The 27,552-nt window shown below is 38.7% G+C and overlaps 1 protein-coding gene across 3 annotated transcripts; it reads left to right on the forward strand.

Moving 5' to 3' along the window:
* The first annotated feature begins 44 nt into the window (after positions 1-44).
* gramd2aa (GRAM domain containing 2Aa) lies at positions 45-27,552 on the forward strand. Of its 3 annotated transcripts, none has more exons than XM_018683473.2 (12): positions 45-449; positions 8,229-8,333; positions 14,932-14,989; positions 16,871-17,192; positions 18,271-18,374; positions 18,938-19,036; positions 21,233-21,304; positions 21,403-21,459; positions 22,492-22,669; positions 24,884-24,977; positions 25,856-25,960; positions 26,390-27,552. In XM_018683473.2, exons 1-12 carry the CDS (start codon positions 310-312, stop codon positions 26,391-26,393), a joined length of 1,338 nt encoding a protein of 445 aa, XP_018538989.1. In that variant the 5' UTR covers positions 45-309; the 3' UTR covers positions 26,394-27,552. The 3 variants fall into 3 exon arrangements, with proteins under 3 accessions (XP_018538989.1, XP_018538992.1, XP_018538990.1); XM_018683476.2 differs by having other exon boundaries at positions 53-449; positions 17,120-17,192; XM_018683474.2 differs by lacking the exon at positions 45-449 and adding an exon at positions 2,069-2,308.

The following is a 27,552-nucleotide window of genomic DNA, read 5'->3' on the forward strand; positions in this document are numbered from 1 at the left end:
GGATGATTTTGTTGAGTGTAAATGTGAAATCTGATTATCCTCTCTGCTCTCAGCTCTGCAGGGGGAGGAGGAGGAGAGCTGGAGAATGAGAGAGGGAGCGAGAGAGAGAGAGAGAGAGGACGAGGTTGGCTGGAGGATAGATTCAGGAGGAAGGAGGGGTTAAGATAGCAATGTGCTGAGCCAGTGGCTTTTCCACAGAGCAGCTGGCTGGCATCAGGACAGGACAGGCCGCTCTGAGGACGGATACCTTGAGGACGGCTCTCCTCCGCTCGCTGCAGGACGCTAAAGGGTGACTTCCAGGAGGTGTTCATGGGATGCACTATCTACGCAGCCAGCCCTAAGGCCCTGCCCGCCGACGAGGCCCCAGGCCAGGACAGATACTACCAGCTCCCCCACTACCGCCATCCTCATGGTAACTGCAGTCAGAGGATAGCAGCCAGCAGAGCCAGGTCAGTCAACAGAGCATATAGGTGCACTGGAGGCGCTGAATATTTGGTGTGATTGTTGCACTGACAAGGTGAATCCAGGTAAAAGCAACTGATGCTTAGTGGCCAATCACAGAGGAGGAGATGTGTCAGGGAAGGATGTTTGAACTGAAACAAATGGGATGTGGATTGTGCAAACTTTAATATCAGGGAGACGTCCTTCATGTTTTTCAGTGTATACAGCTAGAAAAACAAGATTTTAAATGGAAAGAAAACACTGAAAATTCTTATTCAAAAGATAATGACAGAAAAATACAAGAAGATAGTTTTTTGAATATTATATACCCTAGCAGTTAGGACAAGCAGTTTGAGCGATGTAAGTGTTTTGTGGGTATGAAATGAGTACAGCATGTGTGGGCGGCAGGCCATAATAAACACTTGAAAAATGAGTGACAAACAAAGAATGGGTCAGTGAAGGGATTAAATTAGCATTGCAGAGGTGGGTCATGCTGGGTGAGCAGCATGTGCCATCTGTGTGTGTCATGTCTTCTTTGTCAGCAGTTCAAGATATTTTATCACGATTTCTTAAAATAGTTTTTTACACCTGCAGTTTGAATTCAGGTGATTCATGATTGCTGACAAATGCTGCCAAATGACACTATCAACTTAGGGTTTGGTTCATGATTAAGTCACACTAGAGTTTATACTCAGTGGTGAGGGTGGGGGTTACAATATTTTTCCATTAACATGCGCCAACTGAAACTCATCCTGATCATAGCAAACTCTTTGAAAACTGCCTGTCTTCCTGTTTCCTGTTTGTCGTTGGCCGAGCACAATGTTTCTTTCCTCTACCTTCATTTAGTCTATAATAGATAATAAATAATAACAGGACTATCACATTACCACAGCCCAATGTTACACTTGACAAAAGTTCATTTACCATGACTGAAAACTCTTCATCATTAACATTATAATGATTATTAGAGTCATCCTGAAACACTTTTCATTGATATTATCTTACTACTTTAATGACATTCATCAGTCAATACATTATATGGAGGAAGTTTTGACAGTTTCACAATGAAATAGTTTACTCCAGTGGTTCCCAACATAGGGGTTGGGCCACTCAAAAGAGCCAAAAGATAAATCTGTGCAAACATGAAAGAGAGGTCACAAACCAAAACTATTAAGAACCAGTGGTTTAATTACTAATAATGCTTTGGATGAAATATGGGAATTATACGTTTTTAATGTTGCTGCAAAATAATCAGTAAAAATAGCTACAATATAAATGCATTGAAGTAGAAGTGGAAAGAAGCAGAGTACTGAAATACTCAAGTAAAGTACTTCAAAACAGTGATACTTTTATGTAATAAATGTACTTAGTTACTTTTAGATTAGATCATTTTAGATTAATAATTTTTAAATTCTCCAAATAAAAATATACATACATAGCACCGTAAAACAAGCCTTGACTCTACAATTAAATATCCAACTAACAGCCGTGCACTATTTTTTCAGTTAGAATCGCAGGTGTAATTAATGAGCGGTTGTTATTCTGGGAGGCTGTGGGAAGAAAATAGCTGCCGTCTAATCCCCCGGCAGTGAGTAAACAGCCCACACTGGGCTATAGGTAAGCTCAACCCACCTCTCCACAGACGGACACACTTATGAGGAGGCTACAGCTCAGTCAGCGCCACTCTCTGCGGCAGCTTTAATGATTTGCTCCGAGCTGCAGTTTATGTCTTTACTTTTCGTCACTTTTTCGTGGATAAATAACGTAAAATGGTTTCACTGAGGAATGCGGTGCGGACCTGACGAGTTTCGCGGAGCTACGAGGCGACAAAACAGCTGAAAAAGTCGCGGCAGCTCGTGAGCTACAGGTAGGAGACGTTACCCGGCGTCAAGGTAGCGAGAGAGAGAGTGTGGCACATCCGATAAGGGTTTCAAAATAAAAGCACCAGTGTCGAATTTTTGAGTCACTCAGCAGAATAGGCATGAAAATATTGTTTTTAATTGGTGGACAATGATGTTTGATAATTGAAACTGAGTTGATTAGCCAGTAAATCAATTATTCAAGTTAAAAATTGACCGTCAACAATTACCATAACTGATTAGTTATTTGTAAGCTGGTTTATTTAGTCTTTATTGATAGGTGATTTAATATGTTTAGATTTTACAATGTTTATATTAAGATGTCACCTCGGGTTCTGAGAGTGTTTAGTGAACAACACAATTTGTTAATTACTCAATAAAATAATAATCTTATTAGTTGATAAGCACAATAATATTTGGTCACAGCTCTACTGATAGAGTCAGATAGAGCTGTATGGTACATGCACACTAAAACCCAGTATGGACATGCATCAAACTGAAGATGACATACACTAAGCTCCAACAGTGTTATTATATGAGTGACATTTCAACCACACCTGATCTCTCTCAAGGCAAATTCAGTCCAGTATCTTCATTTTTATGCAGCTCTACTGGTATTATATTCATACCAAATGTTAGTATGATATGGTTTCATACTTTAATTTGTAAACATGGAGAGCACTGTAGAGGACTTGTCAGAACAAAAGTGCCGTTTCTCTAAAGTCCTATTCAACATAAATCATTTGTGAATTGCTCCTTGTTGCACTTTAGACTCCAAAGTTGAATCATTTTCTGCTTTTATTCTGAAGAGCCTCTTATGTTCCCATCTTAACCTGGTTTCTCTTGACAAGCTTTACGCCCTCTCTGCTTCTAATAATAAAAGGCATATTCAAAGAGTCAAGTGCTACAGATGCATATACATTTTTGGGATCAAAATGTAAGCTGTGTAGTCACGTTTTAAGTCCTGAGATGAATGACTTTGGCCCAGTAGTAGTTTTCTGACAGTAATAGTTATAGTTTACATTAGTCTATAACAAGAAACTGGCTTTTTACAAAACTAATTATTTTCCTCTCTCCCTGAAATCCCGTTCGGATTTCACATTCAACAGTAATTTTTGTGTTCCACGTAGTCTTCAGCAAAAAGAACATTTAGTGCCTCGGAGCTTAAAAACACACCTCTGTCATCAAAGGCTGTTTTGAGGTACTTGCACAATGGGGAGGTTATTTCAGGAGGTCTCAAGCAGAGTATCTCAGAGTCCAAAGGCTGTGCTTCTGCTGCAGTTTCACGGGCTGTCTGTGTCTGTTAAAGACCAAATTAAGTTAATACACAACATTAAGGAAAATACAGGCTGGAAAAAATAAAATCATTATGGTGCCATGTGATGGGACAAAGATCTGAAAATTATTTACATAAGATCCAAAAGTGGCCAAACAAACCACATGGGCAAAGTCATCTTCCCTCTTTTTGCATTTATTTATGGTTTGTTTTTTTAAATATAACCCCATCTTGTTGTTTTAACATAGGCACATGAGAAAAATCTCTTTTGGAGACTGAACTTAAATAATAAGACAACCCCACCTTCTAATTAAAAAGACAAATTAAACATTTGCTTCTACACACCCACTGTAAACATAGCACACCACACTGCTTACGAAGCTGTGTGCCTGCTGTCTTGCGTAGGGACTCTCCTTTAAGTGTGTAGACTTGACAATCCTATACAAAGTAAAGCCACTGGCTGTCAGTGACCTTGAAGACTCATCTGACTTTTTGTAATGTCTGTGATGCTTTATGTGGATACTCTCTGTTAAACTGACGTAAGAGCACCTGTGAATAACAAGGAACACATGTTTGTCAGTAGCTTGTACTGTATGTGTACACAAAGTGGAAGCCATCACACTTGATACAGAACAATGTCACCTGAAAAACTGACTTGACTTCAGACTGTGACGAAAACAACAACTTTATGGCAGAGGGCTTCAGGAAATGAGCGACTGGACGCAGAGAGAGCGCAGTGACTTTTCAGCAACACCAATCCCAGTGGCTAGCAACCTTAACAAGATTACAGTTTATTGGATTGGAGGATGTCTTGTGACAGCGCAAAATGTTTGTCTCCAGAGACAAAGAAGGACGTGGTGGAGGTGGTCGCAGCCTTTCAGTTAACATTCATGTAAAAAGAAAAGTTAGACCATAGCAGAACAAATCCAGCACTGCGGCCATCAATGCAGTTCATTTGTAGTTTCATGCACTGTCCTCTCTGTTCTAATGTATGGTCATAGTTTACTTGTTTGTTTTGGTAAATAGTGACAGTGTTGCCATGGTGTGTCACACTGGGTCGTACATGTACTGTAGCCTATGTCTTGTCTTGGGAAAATGCATATAGATCGATATAAGGCAAATATAAAATGTGTCCACAGTGTGTTAGGACTGTTAAGATGAGCTGGTGCTGCTGCTGAAAAACAGATGAATTAACCTTCCTGTTTATTGAGACAGAGTAAGGCTTTGGCCACCAGACCACTGCAGCTGCCCATCCCAAGTTTTTCCTCTCCTGTTACAATGGCTCCCTGTTGCAGTTCGCATCAAGGTTGAGACTCTGGTGTTAGTCTTGGTGTTGGTGAAAGGAACTGCTCCTTTTTACTGAGAGGAAAATTACAGGTTGCGGTGCAGATGTGCAACACTCTTTGTTTATTTTTTGATTTAAAAGTTTAAATCCAGTTCCAGGAAACCCACGCAGACTAAATAAGACCCAGTTTAGATTTGTAAAACATCCTCATGGCCAAACTCACAGTGATACAATGAGAATGTTTATCCCAAGGCTGTTTGTGTCAACAACTGTGTGATCAGGGTTGGTTTGTATTTCATACATTTATTTGGACTGCAAGAAAACATTTTTTGAATGAGGTAACTAAGAGAGCCATACAAAATCTGTTCCCTCTACCAGGGAAGAACACAGTCTGGTGTCAGACAATTCCCAGCTGTCAGGTAAAAGGTCATTAAGAGAGTTTCTCTCTCTCTCTCTCTCTCTCTCTCTCTCCCTCTCTCCCTCTCTCTACTAAAAATAAGTTGACCAACAAGGTTTTATGTCTCTAAAAGCTGGTTTTCATACTTGAGTAAATGAAAGTGAACCAATAGTAAACTGGAGGGCAGGATGACAATCACAACATACTCTATATTATTTATATTTAGTTAATCGTCTAAAATCTGCAAACTCAATGGCATGGCTCCTGTAAAATCATTTTAAAATAACATTTTCACAACTTTCACAACAAAAATTACTGACTTATTTACATTTTGCAAATTTATATCTGCCCCACTCATAAATTCAGGCTGTTTTCTTAGAAAACACAGGTTAAAGCTAAAGCTGAAGCATTTTCTGCTATCTCAATAAGAGGACTTTAAGTGATACTTGTGAAAATTAGTTTTGGTGCAGTTTTTAATATATCTTTTCTCTATATCTCTAGTCAGTGAATTGTGAAATCTTATTACAATACTCCAACCCAACCATCCTACCCACCCTTTCAGAGTAGTCAAACAGTTCAACCCCCGCTTTGAACATTGTTTTCAAGGGAACTGCTGCAGTACCACAAGCTTTCATTTTGCCCCTAGGCCCACATCTGGGATCAGATATCCTTCCTGAATCCCTTTACCTCAAGATTAAGGTGAAAAGACCCCACAAACACTTTCCTTATCTAAATACAACAGGCCCTTCATCTCCAATTCAATCCTCCTTGATCACAGATAACCACTCAGATGTGACCTTGGGGCACCTGGGAGCCCCTGTTGTTTGAACAGGTCAGTGGCTGACGTAAAGCTTCTGGCCAATTAGAGATAATAGACTGGAAACTGCATGCGGGAGCCTATTTCCATCAACACCTGTAATTATACCAGAACAGGTGGTAACGACTTCCCCTCTCCCAGAGGAAAATATGGCATAGGGCAGATGTGTGTGCATTTTTGATGTGCAGGTGAGAGGAAGAAACATAATAGATGGTTTAAAACTTTCCAGTTCTCCTGCTGTAATGTGACAATACTGCAAGCATTTAAAGAATAACACAAGCTTCTTATCATCTTAGTTATTATCTAGATCAGTGATTCCCAATCAGGTGTAGCAAATGTGTACCCCTAGGGATTACTTCTGCAGTTGCCAGGAGGGAATTGGGAAGACTGTGCACTTTTCATTTAAAAAAGTGTACTAGGGTTTGATTAAAAAACACATATCCATTTGTGTCAAAGAAGAAAATAAACAGAACAATAGGACTATAAATTGGCATGATGCTGATCATATTTATAAGTAAACATGAGTAGTGAGTAATCAGCTATTATAGGCTAAATACACTGTACACCAATCAACTGTAACCCATGAACATGTGTGTTGCAAGAGACTGCGTTAAAACAAGTAGAGATAAAACATTTAACAACAAATAAAGATAGTTAACCAATAAACAGTTAAATGTATTAGTTAAATATAAGAACCTGAAAATAATGGATTAATAGTTTATTAGTCAGCTAATGGATGGTTGAAATAGCTCAGTCAGCTAAACAACTGTATATAACTGTTAAAAGATGTATAGGGAATTAAAAATCATGGATAAACAGCTAACATAGGCAAAACTAATGGGCAATCCATTAAAACTGTTGGGAGAAACTTAATATAGTCAGCTAAAAGCAATGGATAGTTTGAACTAGTTAGTGAAAAAGCTAGGTTGAAACAGCTAGTAAAATATCAGGAAGTAAAATCATGAACAAACAGTTGACATTGTAAGCTAAAACTAATGCACAAACAGTTAAAATTATTAGTAAAGGATAAACTTGCCATAAGTAGGTCAATACTGGATAAACAAATAGCTAAATAGCTAAATGTAATGGACAAACAGTTGAGTTAGCTGGTTAGCTATAGCTAAAAGTAATGCAATTAAATTGTTGGCTAATGGAGAAAACATTTGAGCAATTAGCTAAGTAATGGGTAAATGGTTGAAAGTGTGGTTAATAGTTTAAAGTATTAGATAAACAATTGAAATATAGTTAACTGAAAGCAATGGATTAATTTTTAATAAACTGTTAAGCTATGGATTAAGAGTTGACATAGTGTAACATAGACCAGCTGTAATGGCTACACAGATAAACAGTTGTTAGCTAATCAATTGTGTTCAATAACATCTGGTTTAAAATCCATTCAGCAAAGCACATTTGCCATTGCCATTTCAAACTGTATGCAAAACGGCGTCAATGAGGCCTTAAAATGACCTAAGCCACATCGTCAATCACAGTAAACATGAAGCTCTGATTTGGTTCCCTCTGACTTTCAGCTGAACCATTCCTTCACTGACCCTGAGTTGAGCATTTTCATTTTAGTGTGTGTGTCATACTTTGTTCTGTTCATTGTCAATCACCACCCCGCAGGATAGAATGTAAGTCTCTGCTTGAAAACATCTCACCTTACACAATTTATGGTCATATGCTTGGTTTCTTCTTCTTCTTTTGGTTTATGTAGCAGTTTGTTTCAAGAGAGAAAAGTTTCAGTGTGAAGTGTAAAACATTTTTTTAAATGCTTGAGTCAGCTCGCAGCAGCGCATCAGGTCAGCCATCTGCACAACCTCTGAGGTGCTCTATATTTGTGGACATCTGGCTGTGGGTGCAGACACTGACCCCATTTACACAAGCACAAGAACACAGCTTTATTTTGCTGAATAGAGATTTTTTTATTTAGTGTAAACCAGCAGAATCAGACTTTGAATGTTGCATCACCGCTATGTTGATTTTGAAGACAGAGTCCACCTGTTTGCTCCATAAGATTTTTTTTGGGAAGAGCTCTATTTGAAGCCAAACCTGGAGACAAACACAAACATCTTTTTTTATTTATTTTTTTGTACATGAAAGTCCAGTGGAGCAGTGCCTGCTGTTAACATAGAGCTGTGTGTTTGTGTATTCAGGGCCAGGAGCATGACTGAGCAGCAGGAGCAGAGCGAAGAAACAGGCCTGCTCTCAACTCAGGACCTGGACCCCTCCAAGGACGACGACACACACGGCCACTTCAGGCAAATCTTGCAAACACACACACACACACTGCTCTGCAACACTTTCTTATCCTTCCAGGCTCTTTTTTCCCCCCTACACACCATCTGTATCCTGTGCATGATCATGGGTTACAGCCCTAGGAGATTTATTTTCACAGCATTTATTTTGTGCTTTTATTTCAGCCATATTTGATGTCAAACAATGGTCAAATGTGCGCACACTCATGCACACAAAGAGACCACAAACAGAGATTTACAAAGGACGTTCTTTTTCTTTTCCCTCCAAAAGGCCTGCGGAAAATGCAAATTGCTGTAGTTATACTGGCAATGAAGTGTTTTAATCCATTTTCATACAAAGTAATCATTTGCACAATGTCTGTGTACCTTTGCAGACAGAATGCATGTGTGTACTTGTGTGTTATATAAGAGGCATTCAAGGCAGGAGTGGTGTAATCCTGGAAATCTGTCCTGAGATGGGATTTAGCAGTGAATCATGGTGTGTGCTGGTAGACTCAGTGAATGGGAGGGACTTGAATGCTTTATGTACATCAGTCACCCAGCATGTAGCGTGTATGTTTTGTGCCATCCCAGTGCTTAAACTCAACTCAACACTCCTCCAATGCTGCATGCAGACATTTTGGCTTGTAAATATTTGTTTACCTGGGTGTTCAAAACAGCATTTATTGATTTATGGCCACTAGGGCAGGACACAGAAACCTCAAAACAAGCTGAAAAATGTGCACAACCACTACATGTCACTGACCTATAAACTTGTCATTAACATTAATTCTGAATTATATCTCTAGCCATCTGAGGAGAGTCTAATATTTATTTTCTTGCTGGTCTCCAGCAGCTGTTTGGTGCTGGGCAGATGGTGTTGGAATAGGAGAGAGGTTTTGTCAGGAACAGCTTTCTATGTGTTGTTAATGAGAGGGGCTGTAAAACCAAAACTATTGAAAGAGGTGAAAGAGGCTAAAAAGCTAGAGCTTAAGAGTTAGATGATAAATACCCTTTCACATTATACATCTTTTGATTAAAAAAATCTTAATCTTAACACAGTGTGAGTTTATAGAACGTTTCACAAACACTATACGTCAGTATTTGTGTTAATTCACACAGTATATATATTGCTGAATTTTGAAGCTATTTTCTATTAATTCGGCTATTAATTCAGTATTTGTAAAGCATTAATTATTCAAGATATTTGTCTAAATTATTACTTTTCCCAGTGATTTTATGTGAAATGTTTAAGCTAAAAGAACACAAAGTTTCCTCAGAAAACGTTCCATTGCTACTGAACCACTGAACTGTCAGGTGCGTAGTGTTCCATTATTTGACTTTAAAACATTGGATAAAGCTTCAAAATATTAACATTTAAGGACCTCATTAGATCTGTGAAAAGATAGCTCTGTTAACCTTTGGAGTTTAAGACTAAGACAAAGCCACAGGTGCTGACTTGGTATGTGTCGCTTGGCTGTTAAAACAAAATGTAAACTCAAGAAAAACTCAAGGGACAATTTGAAAATTCTTCTTCTTCTCTCATCATTCCTGTCTCTCTCATAGTCTCATAGCGAGTCTATCCACTTCTCTCACTGCACTCAGTCCCAATTTCTTCTCCTCCAGTTAAATTATTGACTGCCACCGATGGGAGGTGTTCGCTTTCTAATTTAGGATTCAATTTGGGATTCTTTGAGCCAGTAATTAGTTTCACTATTCAGCCTCGCAGCCAAGGGCACTGAGATACATGGACGAGGCGCATGCGTGGCAGTGTATGGAAACACACACACACACATGCACAGACAGGTTCACTACATGTACATGATGTGATCCACAGTCCACAGAGCCTCCTGGCACCTGGTAAACAAACATTTTTTGTTGCTGCTTCAGTGATTTTCATGTTTTTAGTTCAGCTGGAAAATTCAATAGTTCCTCCTGGGCTTGTGAATTAATTACAAACCCTTTGAATATTTGGTGAAGCTACGTAGAGTTCTGTGTTGTATCTTTGAGAACTGTCCATCATTTCCCCAAATACCATCCCTTATTTTTACCCTTTGTAAAAAAAAAAAAATATATATATATATATGTACCTGGATGCAACACATTCACAGCTCCCCTAATGCCACTGTGGGATTTGCCTCTAGCGGTTTTCTTTATACACTTACCAACATGCACCAGCAGTATTGATTAAGACCTGGATCTTGTGTAAAAGGGAAAGACAGATGGAGAGCGAGAGCGAGGACTAGAGAGCCAGTTAGTCCCCACAGAGACGCCTGTGTTTTTAATAATCACTCTCCTCTCTCCACCTGGGATTTCAGAGCCACTGTGGAGCCTATTTATAGGCAGCAACCAGCGGGCGGGATGAGCAGCACACATGCACTATTGTTCATAACATGGTCACAAGATAATGGGATGGAGGGTGATTTTAATAGAGAAAAAGATAAATTTGCACATCTAGAACAAGCTACATAAAATAATTAAATGTTAGATAGGGGGCAGTTTTTGATGACCTGATTGCTGCTGTATTTTCGTTGGGTTATAGATTACTTTTCAGACAGCCTGGTCTCTAAGTTTATATAAACTTTACTGAAATTGTTATGGAATTCTGACCTTTACATCTCATGTTTTTACCTATTTAATATACATTTTGTAAGTGAATACTATTTCCATCTTTAACTATCAGGAGCAGGGAGGGGAGAGTTTGAGTTTGAGAGGTTTTTGGATGGATGCAGGATGAATTTTATTACTGCTGTTTTGAAGATAATGTGTGCTGTAAAATGAGTGATGTATCACTTTAAATGTCTGTAAGGTGTCCAGCAGGTCTAACTGGAGAGTTGGCAGCACAGTCACAGCTGCACTGCTCTGCTGTAAACAACAGCCTCATCCTGATCAGACACAAGCACACACACACAAACACACACACACACAGCAGGCAGCCATAACATCTGTTAACCTCCCCTGCTCTCTGACACTTTAACCCTGCTTGGGTCTTTTTCCAGCCTGAGTTGTGGACCTCTTAGACTGCTTCCTGTATAGTGCAGCATACATTTCATACAGTTGCTGCAGCAACGCCCATGCAACATATTACAATATCATAATCCAATACAAAAATGTTGGAAGAGATTCTACCCTGAGAAGTTTATGAGATTCACTGCTCTTATGGAAATGAACAGCCATTCTTCACCTTAACTGCAGTATTTTGCCAAAACAAGTCCAAATTAAGGTCCACTTGGTATAATTTTAACCATATCACATGAATTTCATCAGCAGATGGAATTTGCTCAGTTGTCATGGCGATGAATCTACTGTCATGTGAGTTCAGTAGTTGTTTTTATCCATAGCACTATTTGCCTTAAACTTATTAACAGCATGGATGGAAAGTCCGTAGATGAAAACAGCTACTGAATTTTTATGTCAACACAATCCGTCTCCATGACAAATGAGGAAACTGTCAGGTGACAAAGACTATGTCACACAGTTGAAGGTTAGAAACATGTTTCTACCGTTTTATGATAGCCGTGGCATTATGTCCATCTCATTATGATACACATATCTGCTGAACAAGCCAATGCTTAGGATATTTTATAAAATAAAACCTAAAACAAATAAGGGAATATTATTTGAGAATAAGTTAACTTGTAAAGTTAGTTTTCCACTACCTGAATTTAAATGTCAAAATAATTATGATGGTTTCTCACTCTTTAAGCTCTCAGATTAAAATGAACATCAACCATGTTGCTGTGCCCTCAGACAGAAATCAGCATTTCCCTGATAATTATCTAGGTCTCACCATGACAGACCCATTTCCACTGTGAGACAGCAATGTGGAAAGAAGCGGCAGAGTCAGGGAAGGTTGTTTGGGGACAGAGGTCACACTATCTTCTTACCCAGAGGACAATCTGTCATCAGAGCAGGGACACTGACAGTCCTGCTGCTATAAAGGCAATATTGAGGGGGATTTTAATAATGGCACCTTGCTGTATACAGTAAAGGACACTGTTCAAGGAGAATACAAATGTGGTGCTGTAATATTACAACATTATAGTCTCTTGTTGAATCACCCATGCCGAGAAATAGGTTTTCAGGAAATGTTCTGGAAGAACAAGTAAGGGTAAAATGTCTTTTTATTTTTCACTTACACTGCATTTGCATTAGATTTAAGAGGCCTGTGCTAACAACTAGTTAGTAAGGCTAGTAAGCACCTTTAGCAAAATCCCATCCCTGTTAGCAACAGTTGCTACCTCTGCTACAGTTGAGCCTATGCTCTGGTACATATGCAGCTTATAATGACAGTGGTAGCAGATTTACTCTTTAAATTCACTGTGATTTTGGAAATAAGCTAATGGCTCCTTGATTTCAGACAGAGGTATACCAAGGCAGGCTTCTCATTTCCAGCCAAGGAAAGTTGATTCAGTCAGATGTCAGAGTGTATCAGCTTAAGTTTGTGTCTGGTTCGCAGCTCCAGATTAGACAATTAAGGGGAGAGTCAGGAACTAAGACGACTGACTCCCTGTTTTTTTTTGCACCTCTTATTGCTAGTTATGCTAACGTTAGCTCTATCAGTAGGTTTAAAAATATAACTTTTTAACATTAAGACACAATGTACAATAAGGTGTACAATTCTTCCTGTCTGCAATTGGGCTCCTTAACAAGATCTAGCCCTCTCCAACACACACACACAGACTGTCACAGACTGTAATCCCCCCCACCCCCCCCACTACACGTTACATTAACGTACATCTATGCGTTACATTAACGCACATCCGGACAATCACTGCCACATTTTTGCACTCTACACTTTACACTTTATACTTTACACTTTACTTCTTAATTATGTATATTTATGTTCCTTGTAATTATAGTTCTTCTTCTTGCTCTTCACTCTTTTCTTTTACTATAATTGTCCTTTAGCACCAATATACCAAGACAAATTCCTTGTATGTGCAAACTTACTTGGCAATAAAGTCTGATTCTGATTCTGATTCTGAAATATGCACTCAGTAGCTACATAAATGATACTGTGTTAAAAGTCTAAGGCTCAAGAATAACGCTAGCTGTCACAGGCAAAAAGTCAGCATCCTCATCAGGTGATGACCAATGTATGAAATAACTTAAGATATAAAGAAGACTAAGAATTGTTCTTGTATCGCACTGTAGTGCTAGTTAGTAGAAATCTTTTACTTGACTAAAAGTAGCAATAGTACAAATAAAAAACTTAATTTCAAGATCAAAATCTTACTTATGTACATAAATGTTGATAGCAAAATGGTTATGTTTTTAAACAAATAATAACTAGACCTGAAAAGTAATGAGTAGTAACATTACCTTATAGATGTAGTAGAATAAAAAGTTCAATATTTATCACTGAAATACAGTGGAGTAGAAATATAAATTGTCAGAGAAATACTTCATTAAATGTCTTAGTCCACCTATGACGATAAGAAAGACGTATCTGACCATTATTAATTTACATATTTGCCTGTATTTTCTGTATACTCTAACAGTATATTGTCACTTTTATCATTAAAAACAGGCTTCAAGGATGAGGGCAACACAACAGTCTTCCTGTCTCCTTCACGTTATTCCTGTTGGATTCTCCACTCTCTGACTCTCCTTGCTTTTTTTGATGGCTTTCTTTCTTCCTCACTGTGAAAAATGGCTTCTTCAGAGTGAGATAATACATCACAAGCTGCAGTTTGGTTCTGCTAGTGCTTCTGTTTTATCAGTATCTCCTTGAGCAGGAGTGTTTTCATATCTGTGTTGCATGACGTTGTCCTCTGCTTACTGTCAATCACCTGGCACTCACAGAGAGATAGGGGAAGAAGGGGAAGTCAGGGAATAATCCCTCAAAAACATCTTGTCTTTCAGACTTTATTGTTGCATTCAAGTCTTTTTCTTTAAAGCATCTTAGCTGTGACAGCAGTTCATTTCACTGACATTTTCCTTAAAGGGCTGATTATACTGTATTTTTTATCTGCTAGGGGGGTCTGTCTGCATTAGCAATAGATATGAGTATCGTGCTGTGACATCTGCTGCACTGCTCTGAATATTCCTCCTGAGGCAGCATGATGCCAGTGATGTGTGTGTGTGTGTGTGTGTGTGTGTGTGTGTGTGTGTGTGTGTGTGTGTTGACCATAAAAAGAACAATCTGTAAAAAGAATAATCTCCTGGCATGGTCACTATTTGCGTTTAAACAACTCAATATTTATCTTTGATTGTGCTGTTTTGTGACAACCCTCATGTCCCTGCAGTTATGCACACGCTGATGATTAACTTGTCATGTGGTAGCTTTGACCCAACTGGGATTTTCATGCAATGTACACATACACAAATACACACATACTGTACACAAGCTAAACAGCATTTGTTATGCTGCCAAGAACTGTTTTTGCCTTCCTCAGCCAAGATGAAGGTATTGATTTCCCTTCAAATGTGCTTGTGTTAATATATTGAAGTATATTTTGTTTTTCAAAGATGTTTTTGTCCCTTGTAGTACACTGACAGGACTTGTAGATGCATGATATGTTTTCCTTATAGTTATCCTTATTGAGAGGTTAACACACATGAAGAAGTGTCATTTCAATTTTCACTTCTAAGTGTTTTTTTTTCCCTTTCAACACAGGTTCCAGCTGATTGAAGACCTGTCCTATGAGGATGTAAAGAAATGTTACAGGGGCTCGGTGAGTCTGGTCTCTCTTTGATGATAATTGTTAGTGTGTCTGTTGTGATTGGAGCAAGCCCAGCCAGCTGTATTCATATTAACCTAAATATTTAATATATAATAAAAGTGGCTGCTAAAAGCTTCTGATGATATCATTTATTTCGTTTTATACTGCAGTATCTAAATATATTTCAAATGGATATGTGCCATAACAGTTGGATGCAAAAGCTGACAAAAGGCTGCATTCACTATTCCAAAATCTGTGGAATATTTTATTTTTTTTATGTTCTGGAACTCGTATATGAACATGCTGCTAAAATAATAATGTGAAAAATTAGCAAATATTTCCTGTATTTCCTCCTATATAGAGGAGATCCTGCATGAATTACCAAATTTTTTAACCAATAATTTACTCATCACCAGTCACTATATACAATAGAGGACAATAAATTCCAAAAACTTCTCAGAATTTCATGTCGTAAGTAGTTAGGTAATGTGGTTAAGCTGCCAAATTGCCCCATATTTAAAGGAGCCATATGTAAGCTTTTACCATTGTTATATAGCACAACATTAGCATTAACAGCTGTTTATTCATCAGTCTGGAAGACTCATTGCAAGTTCAGCATCAAACTTTATTCCTTTACTCGCCAAGAGGTATCTCCAGTGGTGAAAAATAGCAGTGTTTTGCTTCTGTTTCTATCATGTCTTTTGTTCTGCTGAAGTTAACATGCTAATCAGCTAGTCCTAGCCCGCCCGACCCACCTTGTCACTTTCCGGTAGCGAGTCACTGTAGTGTTCAGCCTGCGCTGAAGAAGTAGCGCTGCTCAGACATCATATTCTAACCTATTGCATGGTAAACACAACGATGGCTGAAGCTCTTGATAAGTGACCATCACCACCACCTGCTGTCAGCAAGAAACCATGTTCAGCGGCAGGGAAAACTTTCACATAGCCCTTTAAAAATGATAATTCCATCATTTTTCACTTTTTGCAACAATGTCTTTGCTACATTCCTCTCCAGTGTCCAAGACTTTTTCAAAAACTTCAGCCTTGATATGAGTCACATACAGTAACAGCATCTTCATTTTTTATACATTTGTTTACACATTAACTGTCAGGATTATCTCTGGGCTTTCCCACAATGGTGATCGAAGCCTCCACATTACTGTAAGCTACTGTAAGCACCATATCACTGAGGACAGAAGCTGCTCAAGCATGAGCTATTAATAGAAAGACAAAAACAGGAGCGGCAGACAATAGCAAGCTGAGCGGACACGAGCTGAAGAGAAGATAGACGAGCTACAGGACAGGGCAGAAAAACGGGGAGAGATAGTTTAGAGGAGCTGGAGGTGAGTTTGAGCTGTGAGGGAGGAGAGCAGGGAATGAATGAGACCTCTTGTGTGTTCAGGGAAGAAAAATGTATGGTTTTCCTTGAAAAGTGAGGACTTTGATGCTACAGACAGGAGAAGAAACTGACAGATAGAGCGAGGGAGAGGCAAAGGCAGGGAATAAAAGATTTCAAGTGCGAGTAGTGAGGAGTACCTGTGTGTGCTACAGAGTGTGTGTTGTGTTTTCCAGCTCAGAGTGATGAAGGGCAGAGTGTGTGTATGTGTGTAGAGGAGGGAGAGGAAGAGGGAGGGTGTCAGCTGAGTGCTGCAAAGTGTAGAGTCACTGGAGGTGTATTTGAGACAGAGAAAGAGAGCCTTTCAGTTTCTGAGAAAGAGCTCAGTGGCTGTAAACTGAGGCGTTGCTGCTGTAACTCTGTAGTAGTGTATGCATGTGTGTGTGCATGTAGGTGTGCACATTAGAGCCACGTGTGTGTTTGTATGTAGACTAGAGGTAGCTGCACTGAGGCAGTACTCCATCTCTGCCCCGCACTGACCGGAGACAGTGGGAACAGTGTGTGTCTTGCAGCAGCTTGCTCCAGGCCTTGGATGTGCGCGAGTGTGTGTGCGTGTACGGTGCCAACGTGCTGAGCCTGGTGCAGAGCTCGCGTCCTCTGAGGGAGAGGGTGGTGTCTGCGGCGAGTGGAGCCGGAGTGGCCGGTGGTGGTGGCGGAGTGGCCGGTGGTGCCAGTGGTGCTAGTGCTGTGCAGGCAGGCCGGTCCACCAAGGAGCTGCTCATGACTCTGCCCTGTCCCTCTGCACAGACTGTCAGCAAGTACAACTCGCAGTACCACAAACTGTTCCAGTGCGTGCCCAAGGATGAGATACTCATGAAAGGTACAGTGCTTTTTACTATGAGGAAAACTTAAAGGCTGTGTATTGTCCTGCAACATCTGTTTTACTATTCAGTTTTTTAATATTCTTGGACATGTCATGCTTCAGCCTCACTCTTTCATTTCAATCATTTGCTTGTTTTTCATTTGTATTGTTTGTATTCTCTTCTCATCTTGTTTTAATTGTGCTATTTAGCTTTTCTTGCAAGCTGCTAATGCACAGTAACAACACAAAACTGAATATTTGCTTTTAATGTGATATAGTGCTGAAATGCTAAGTTGATCAATCAGTTGTAACAAATTTTGATAACTAATTTATCATCAAGTCATTTATGAAACAAAACAATAAAAACAACAACAACACAACAATAAAAAATTCCAAAGTTTCCAAATTCCAGTTTTAAAGTTGTGGGGATTTACAGTTTTTTTTGTGTTATAGCATTACAAATACAATATATCTCTGGGTTTGCAAAACAAGCCTTCAGCTACAGCTACAACTGACAATGTAAATGCTAATCTATTAAATTATTCAATTTATTAAGTCATTAGTTGTGGCACGTAAATGTGATCCAATGTTGATATGATGGAAGCTCCATGAAACAAAAATGAAAATTTTATTTAAATTTCATTTCAATGTATTCTTTAACAGTATTCATTCCACACATATACCAAAAGCCATACTGAACAAACCTCACGATGGTTGTACAGTATATTGTATTGTAATCCTGCTTTTCTTGTGGCTCTGTTGAACAAAGCTGGATAAGCTTCTTCTTCTTCCAGTTCTGCTATCTGCTTAAGCTCAGAAACACTTAAACAGATTTCAACGACCAGTTTCTCCTGCATAGTATCAACCCCTGTGTTTGCACAGTTCAACCTGGTTTACTATAAACTTTAATGCTATGTGCACCCTTTCAAAATAAAACCTATGATGTGAAATTAGAGATGAATGATTGTTAAAATGACCAAAATTACCCATGAGGCAGTACGAGGGTTTGGAAATATTGTTTTATTAAACCTGTATGTTTTTCTTTCTCCAGTTTACAGATGTTGAAAGTTTTTTTTTTTTTCTTTTCTGTTCTCAGTGTACTCCTGTGCTCTCCTCAGAGATATCCTTCTACAAGGCCGGCTCTACATTTCCAGAAACTGGCTGTGTTTCTATGCCAACCTCTTTGGCAAAGACATCAAGGTACGAGTGACTGACAGACAGCTTAATAAACTCAAACTGACTGACAAACTTGAACCAAGTTACTCTCAGTCACAGTCTGACAAGCTGATTGGACAGCTTGACAAATTATTTGACTGAAAGTCAGTTGGGTTCATGGACTTACTTTGACTTGTACCACAGTCTTAATTCCCCTTCATAGAAAATGTATTTCTCTTTATGTCTGCAACGTGAATTATGTACCAAGAACAGGTAGACTTCCTGAACCTTTTAACCTCAACTGGTTAATGCGGTTTTCTCTTTGATATGTTGTGAATTGTTCCTTTTCCTTCATTTCCCTGAAACCAAACCTCTCCTGACATCTTAGTGACAATAAGCTACTTATTCAGGCTGCATTCCTCACATTCTGACTGAAATAAGACACGATTCATGTCCTCTACTGATTTTCTTCAGGGTCTTTCCCTGAGTGTACTTCAGTGTCTGTCTTCCCTATCACCATTTACTCAATTCATACTGGTGTTTTTACCTTTTTCTCATCATGTTGATTTGAATGTCTCCTTTGTAAATGTTATTTATATCTTCTCTAGGTGGCTATCCCTGTTGTCTCTGTGAGGCTGGTGAAGAAGCACAAAACAGCGGGCCTCGTGCCCAATGGATTGGCTATCACCACAGACACCGGCCAGAAGGTAAACGCTTCAATCGCAGTCACTGTGAATTAAAATACTTATGCTGATTAGCGCAGCATGGGTGTATTTTCCATGCGAGGTGTGATGGAAAAACAACACCCTGCTATAGATAGAAGCAGAGTGGAGTCCCAGCCTGGTAACACAGGAGAGTGCAGGGTTTTTCCACCATTGCGGTAATGTTCAGGAGGGCCTCTTAACTTTCTGTCTCGTCAGACTCAACCTGTCATCAGGTGGTGTTTTCAAAGGCATAATGCACTTTTCAACTTCTATTGTGGCCTCAACACTCAACACATTATTGCACAAAAATTACCTACAAATACATTATGTAGCCCACAGGGTGACAAATTTTTTAATGAACTATTTCCCCAAATAATTTATTTGTGCAGTGTACTGCAAGGGAGAAAAGAAAGGAATCAAGTCAATAACAATATTGAGCTCACAAATACATAATTTGAATAATTTATTTAAATAATTTACTGAATAATTTGAAGCTATGATTTATCCAAATCCTCCCATTTTCAGCAGCCAGTGGGCTTTGCAGAACTGTGAAATATGTTCAGACAGTAACTATGATGTTTTTAACATTGTACATAAAATATCGAGATACTGGCAGATGAAAAAAAGCAGAAAAATTAAGATCTCTCTTTTCAGTCCTGTTCCAAGATAGGAGCTAATGAATAGAGCTAAATTAAAAGACAAAAAGCACTTTCATTTTGAATTTCTGAAGTTAACTGTTTATATCAGGCAGGGTTTTTTAGGGGCTTGATTGAATAGGTCACAGAATATTCTGCATGCTTCTACTTGTAGCATACATTCAGTATTTCAGCTTCATGTAGACTGTTGCCACAGAGCATGCTACTATGTTCAGAAATAGCATGTTTTTAAGTGCTCCTCAAACACACATATACTGTACATATGGACATATATTATCATACATGTGAGTTGCACCTTGTCAAGCAGACATAATTTATTAATAACCCAAATAATTAATTATTAAAAAGAGTGAAAGCACAGAATTTTTTAATCCAGATAACTGTGAAAGGAAACGTTGAATTTCTGTCAGCACTGAGTTCTACTGTGTGTGTGCATTAGATAACATTTAGTTTTCCAGATAAATGTAAAACGTCTCAGCTTAAGTCCTCTCATATGGTGTCTGTCATCACTTTCAAATAGTCACATGCTTCTCCTCTCTTTCTCTATTTAAGGTTACATGTTAACTCGGCCAGTCAAACCACCACCCAGTAGTGTAAAATAGTAGTTTACATTCCAGTGGCACAAAACATTATCATTAACTTGGTCTGAGGTTGGAATATTGCTGTTATAAAATGAGCAAATAAATCCCCTCAGAGGTAAAATATTACAGAGCTATATTCCAACCCACTGCCCAAACAGCAGAGAGTCTGATCTACTGGTGAACACAACAGGTTAGAGCCACAACCTCCCAACAGTATCACCTAAGTATCACCTTTGTTAAAGCATGTGAGACACACAGCATATGGACATAATGTTTCATACCGTACAAGGACAAATATCTCTCTATAGTTATGTAATATACATTACATAACCACGCACACATACATGCCCCTGTCCAGCACGACTATACTGCATATGTTTGAAAAAATGACTGGGGTCAGTTCTTCTCTTTATGAGGTAAGAAGTTCACAGCTTGTGTCTGTAACAACAAAGTTCAATTTTTCAGATCTTTTGCTCACATGACTGTTCAAACAGAACTGTTTATGAGCTGACGTGGATAACACACAATAACACAGTGTTACAAATGCTCAAAAAAAATTCAGAAGTACTTTGTAGATAACAGTGATATTTATCCAGGTCAGGGCGATATTTGGGTAAGCCGTCACTGACCTATCATTCATTATTTTTCATGAAAGAATAAACGGAAACAGAAATGTGATTAGAGAAATATCCTCTTTGTGCCTGGGATTAAAGCTTTTGAATCCCAGAAGTGTTATTTGCCCAAATCATTTCCAGCATTTTAACCCTTTCCCAGTGATGTTGAGATCTTTAAATATATATATATATATATATATATATATATATATATATATATATATATATATATATATATATATATATGTGTGTGTGTGTGTGTGTGTGTGAGTGCGTGTGTGTGTGTGTGTGTCAATGAATGTCAATGTCAATCAATGTTTCTCTTTCTCTTTTTTTATTTTCCCTCAGTATGTATTTGTATCTCTGCTATCAAGAGACAGTGTATATGACGTCCTTCGCAGGATCTGCACACACCTGCAGGTCAGAGGACACACACATTCATTGCATACTATTCATTCAGACTGTAGACTGTGTGGTGTACATGTCGGTTAAAGAGGTGATTTTCTTTCACTCTCCAGGTCAATGGGAAGAGTCTGAGCTTGAAGCAGTTCATGGAGGAACCGACCTTATCGTTGGTTAGTGACAACTTTTCATAAGCCATCATTAAATCATAAAATTATAGCCATCACATTGGGTGGTACGTCAATGTTTGGTGATCCACCGGGATTAAATTTACTTTAACGTTTCCTGGTCGTGTTTCATGTTGGCCCTAAAAGCGTCTGACAACTCTCACTTACAACTACCCCTGACCTGAAGGCTGACTTACCTCCTTACACAGACAGGATCAATAGATCATTCTGTTACAGCTGCAGCCTTGCAGTGAATTATCCCCCGAGTCGGCAAGATGCTATCAAAGAGCTCTGTGAAGTCACCTTGTGTGTGTGTGTGTGTGTGTGTACTGTTGGCCACACTGCAACAGAACAGCTTTTGTATTAAGGAATAATTAAGTCCTGTTAACATGCTCGTCCTTGATCACGCTCTAATCTCTACTGATAGTATTCAGAGAAAAAAGGGTATTTGTTCATACTGCCAACATATGAGAGGAGACTAATAAGTTTTTGGCCTAAGGTAGAAGGAGATGAGTTAAACAGGTCTCCGCACATGCATGTGCAGCTCAACTCTTTGAGTGATTATCCAGGAAATTAACTCAAGTAGTATTTTTGTTTTGGATAAATGAAAATTGCAAGTCAGCACTGTCTGAGAAAATGGTCCATAGCTGCGAAGATGTCATCATCACTGTCAAAATGGTGCCCATTGATTTCCTTCTTCATCGTGGGGAAGAGGTAGTAAGGGCCAAATAAGGTTAATCGGGCAGCTGCTGGACAACTTTAATCCCGCATTTAACAGTTAACGTCACTGAAGCTGATGACGTCTATTTTGTCAGGTTTTTGAGCTACTGATATGCAGTAGCTAAAGATTTATAATCGGTGATTTCACCAGTATTTCTGACCAAGCAAAAACCTTGAAATCCATGTAAGAAAAGGTGATTTACCATCTCAGGTTTAGATGATTTAACTACTAATCTCCTGGCAGCTGAAACGCTCAGACTCCTTAAGTTTGGATCTCCCATCTTTCCAATACTTTCTCCTTTTCCCATCATGCCGCAGGACGAGTTCCCGACTCCTGACGAATTTCCAGTGGTTGACGAATTCCCATCAGTGTTAAAGTGGAGAAGGAAACCCTCAGTGGTGTCTGTGTCTTCCTCCCTTCCTGACCTCCTGGGGAACTCCACCAGCAGCCTGAGTGCCACAGATGCACCCTTCAAATCAGAACAGCTGCTTGAAGGTGATAAAACTATACATGCTGTGATGTTGCAGTGTCATCGTATGGATACAAAGTCCAAGGCCACACACTTGAAGTTTCTTGTTAAAACTGATTGACTAAAGGTCACATAGACGTGTAGTTTGCTGAAGGTCATTAGCATGGCTTATGTCTATTATGAAAATCATCCACATCACTGGTTACTGTTGTGTGTGGATAGTGAGGTAAATCAATCTGCACCTCAAAAGCAGTTCAAATTCAAAAGCAGTTCTGAATGTGCCTTCTGAAATCTGTGGCATCATGAAAGTACAACTACAGATTTTATGGCAAAAATTCAACCTTGTATGATAAGAAAACCACACTTTGAAATATAGCTAGTTTGAAGAGAAATCTGCTGTCTCCTCATCAAATCATTTAGTTCCTGTGAGTATTTTTGTTTTTGTGCACCAAAATGTAAGTAAATAAGTTTATTTTGGTTGTAAAATCACATAGTTTCTCAGTACAAAATCTCTCAGTCAAAATCGCAAAATCTTCTCAGTTTCTTTTAAAAAAAGAAAGAGGACAATTATATACAAAGATTATATTAATGTAAAATATTAAATTAGATAAAACTATGTCATGTATGCGGGGCAATAAAAGATTTAAGGAGGTCTGCCTGATAAAGAGATGCTAATCCATGAAGAGTTTTATAGGTAATGATTAACAGCTTGTAGTCTTACCTAGATGAGATAGGGAGTCAGTGAACTGAGGACAAAACCAGTATCTCAGCTTCAAAATATCACGTAAATTATAGGATAACAGTGTGAATGTTTGCTGTCATTAAGTCACGTTTACTGTAAAACATGGATGTCATTTCAATTTTATGTGTCTTTTCAATTGAATTTTGTGTGTGCTTGAGAGAGAGAGAGAGAGAGAGAGAGGGAGAGAGAGAGAGCAAAATATAGAGTAATTGCTTTTGGATGACTCTCTTGCGTAATGACACATTAAGCTCCAAATGGAGATTAAATCGTTGGGGGGTATTAAAAAGCTTTGGGACGGATGCAGATTAAGTAGAGATTATCACAAACAATGTCTGCTGTCAAAGTTGTCTGAGGACAGTTTAACAGCTGCATGCTGACAGGCTTTATATGGTTTCTAAACGCTAGCCTACATTGATGTTGTTCTCTATTATATGTTGGATATTTGATCATTGTGAGCTTTTGTGTTCATGCTGCTCACATGTAGAGTGGAAAGCCAGGAAGTAATGTAAATACCTGCTAGCATGCAATAGTAATGGAGATTAAAGGATATAATAGCCAGCTCATTGTTTTATATTAATCTGAGAATGTACTGTTCACCATTTGCAGTATGTATATTTGTTATTTGATGGGGACAGGTGCAGTGTTCACAGACAAACTGAAAACAGCTATGTGATGCAATTATCACCATGCTTACAGCAGATGCTAGTTTGCAACGCCCATCCCTGGAAGGGCTTTTATGAAAATAACAGATGAAAACAGTGAGGTATAATGAAGGTAACTGAGTACAGCAAGATACAATAAAACACACATTTAGCAGTAACATAGATGCAGAAAATGAGACATGAGTACAGGTTTGTTGCTGAATCAAACTGGGATTTTGTAGCTCTCTTAAAAGTGCTGAAGTTTGCATAAAATTTCAAATGATCAGGTGGTAAGTCCCAGGACTTTGCTCCTTTCACAGAAAAAGCTGTCTGAGCAAAAGATGTTCTGTAGCATATATGAAAGTTTACATTTGTCACTTAAAGCTGCTCTGGTGGATCTGCTGCAGCTCTGCAGTCTCTGTAGAAAGACTGAGGAGCCAGATCACTTTAACATTTAACACAAGCTTTACATAATGAACAATGGATGAAAAAAAACACAACATAAGATTCTTTACATTCTTAATTTGGTTAATATTTTTGCCCCATGACAAAAACACTATTTAATTTTTGCATTACATTACATTACTTCCTGGCTTTCCACTCTACACGTGAGCTGCAATGATACCCTTTGGAAGTCATAACTGATAAGACTGACTTGATAAGACGATTCATTTTTATCTCCAATGTGCATATTGTTACACCATTAGCTGTGAAAGAGCACTGTGCGCTTCTTTGAGTCCAAATGTGTTCAGATGTACACTAACAGGTGGGCCAGCACAATTAAAAGTGAAACATGCAGTATAGTCAAGCCAAGTACTGGTAATGGTTTTATGTTAGTGTGTGTGTGTGTGTTACAGAGCGAGCACTGCAGACAGACAGAGGTCTTTTATCAGACCCAGTGGCGGAGCTGGGCCAGATGGAGTACCAGCTGCTGAAGTTCTTCACCCTGCTGTGAGTACACAGAGGGACATACAGATACCAACAACAGCACCATCACCTCCTCCAACAGCTGAGTCACAGCTACACACACACACACACACACACACACACACACACACACACACACACACACTGTGTGCGTGGGCGATTCAGTCAGTCAGGCTGAACAGAGGGGATCAAAGCTATTATTTTAGTTTGTGTTTTTATATAGAGAAGCTGCCTGTCATGAGACTGGACTTAATTATTAAGATTCATCACTGTACATCAAATAATTTGTCTTCGTGAGCATCACGCTCTCCTCACTCTGTCGACTCTCTAGCGTAGCAGGGTGACTGTCCTTCACCCAGAGGGCATGAAGCCGCTCTGCTGAAGTGTCCTTGAGAGAGTAATGACTCCTTATCTGGTCCTGAGAAAAGACACACTTCTGTCCACCGTATCACTAATTACGATCCATATAAATTATAACGAAAACTCATTATAGACAAACATGGATGCACGTTCAAGTAAATTAAAAGATAAATAAATGTCACGTGATACTGCTGTGAGAAAATGGAGTGCAGGCTTATTTTAGATGATCTGCATTTAAACTATAGTGCAAAATGTAGACTTGATCTCCTCTGATTTTACAATATATGCAAGTTTCAGTTTATTGTGTTTTAGATTTTATTATTTCTGTGCAAAAAAGGACTGCAGTCCTTAAAGACATTTAAACCAAGCTATTCAAGGACAGTGTAGAGCCATGACATGTTGACAGAAAGTCAAACAGCACCTCCCAGTGTTCATCAAAAGACATTGCACCTCTCCTGCTCCACAACAGAGGATTCTAATGTTATAAATAATCCTAAAAATGTTTACTTCACTGATCTGTATGTCTCCTATTCTTTCATCAGTATTATTCTCCTCATCTTGTCATCGTGCTACTTGGCCTTTCGTGTGTGCAGTCTGGAGCAACAGCTGTCCTTCCTCAGTAACCCAAATCTACCCCTGAGAGAGAGGTAACACTGCATCAGCTACATCATCAGTGCTTAATAAGAAACACCTGATTTTTTTTTTAATTGAAAGAAAAAGAAACACACAACAAAGTAATATACACATGATATAGGACTTCAGTGTTCATGACACATGAAATATAGACGTTTTCCTCTCAACATCTATTGTATTATTGTATGGCATATTGTATTCTGACTGCTATTTAACAGAGACATTAGTTACATTAGCACTGTTGCATCAAAATAAATAAATGTATCAGATGTAATTCCAAGAAGTAAAATAAATGAGGTTCAGGTTGAGTGATTTCTTCTGGTTTCCAGAGTTTCCTGAGTGTGTGTGCTAGGATCAGTGTGCAGCCGAAAAACTTATGCTGTTGATTTACCCTCCATTTATTCATTACAGTCCACTAACCTGGCTGCTCTCTTCCCGTCCAGGTAACCACTGCTCTCTTCTGTGAGCCATCCAGTTGGCTACTCTTTACTCCTTTCATGCTTGGAGTTGTTGATGCCCTCCTGCACTGATCCAGGACCAGCTTAAAGCCCAGAACATATCAACCCTACACCAGCTGCAACAACATGAAGGAGCAACATCAACCCCTTGACTCCAGGCATCTTAACGAACCTTCCCGCTGTGGAATGAGTTCCTATTCAGTGATCACTTCCAGACTATGCAAAACAGACTATCTATTTATTTTTTAATATAAAGTAGCTTTTACTTTACATAATGATTGTCTGCCATGGCCTGTCCCTCTCATAGACATTTCATCTTTAACCACATGATGCTGCAGTGTACAGAGATCCTGAAGTAGTGAGCAGATTACAGTTGATCCTGCTGTTTGTGGCTCTGATGAAGTTTAGGAGCAGTGATGGAGACTAGAGGTGAGATTTGTGTTGGAGGATGGAAAGGTAAGAGATATTTCAGCACATGAATTACTTGAAAAGACTGATAGCAAAGATATTTCAGGTGAGTTGAGTTGATAGCAGTCATGATTCATCAGATATAATACATGACACATTCTGACTGACAGCAAGTGGACTAAACCAAATGTTTTTCTTTCTGGAGATATCTTGCCATAGCCCTCAGTAGGAAGGCTATAACTAGCTGCGATGATGCACTTTTTAAAATATGTCCACATTGTTTCAAATGTATATAACTGTTTTAAGAGTTCAGATCTATTTTTTGCATGTTAATGAGTAGCCAGTTGTCATTGTTGAAAGTATTTATGGAAGGAAGTCATGTTATGACTACAGACTGATTGAAGTTACCTGTCATTTAACTGTAATATACTGGAGCGATAACACCATTTGTGGGTGTTAACTACAATGTGAATGAGATGGTTAGATGACTTGCATAATTTTTGTTTTAAGCTGTATTAATGAAAGGAGTACCCAGGGTGTTTTTTTTTTATTTTATACATTTCAGATGAAGTCACCAAAGACTCAAAAATTATGCATGGAAGTTCTGAGTGTTCATGATGTAATATCTTTGTCTGGAGATATTTTACTAATTTTGCAGAGATGGGTGAAATGTAGTCCTAGACTAGTTTGTGAAATCCCTATGAATTAAATTGGCAACAAAAAGTAGATAAACAAAAGAA

The sequence above is a fragment of the Lates calcarifer genome, linkage group LG2 (genome assembly GCF_001640805.2).
Source record: "Lates calcarifer isolate ASB-BC8 linkage group LG2, TLL_Latcal_v3, whole genome shotgun sequence".
Classification (NCBI taxonomy): domain Eukaryota; kingdom Metazoa; phylum Chordata; class Actinopteri; family Centropomidae; genus Lates; species Lates calcarifer.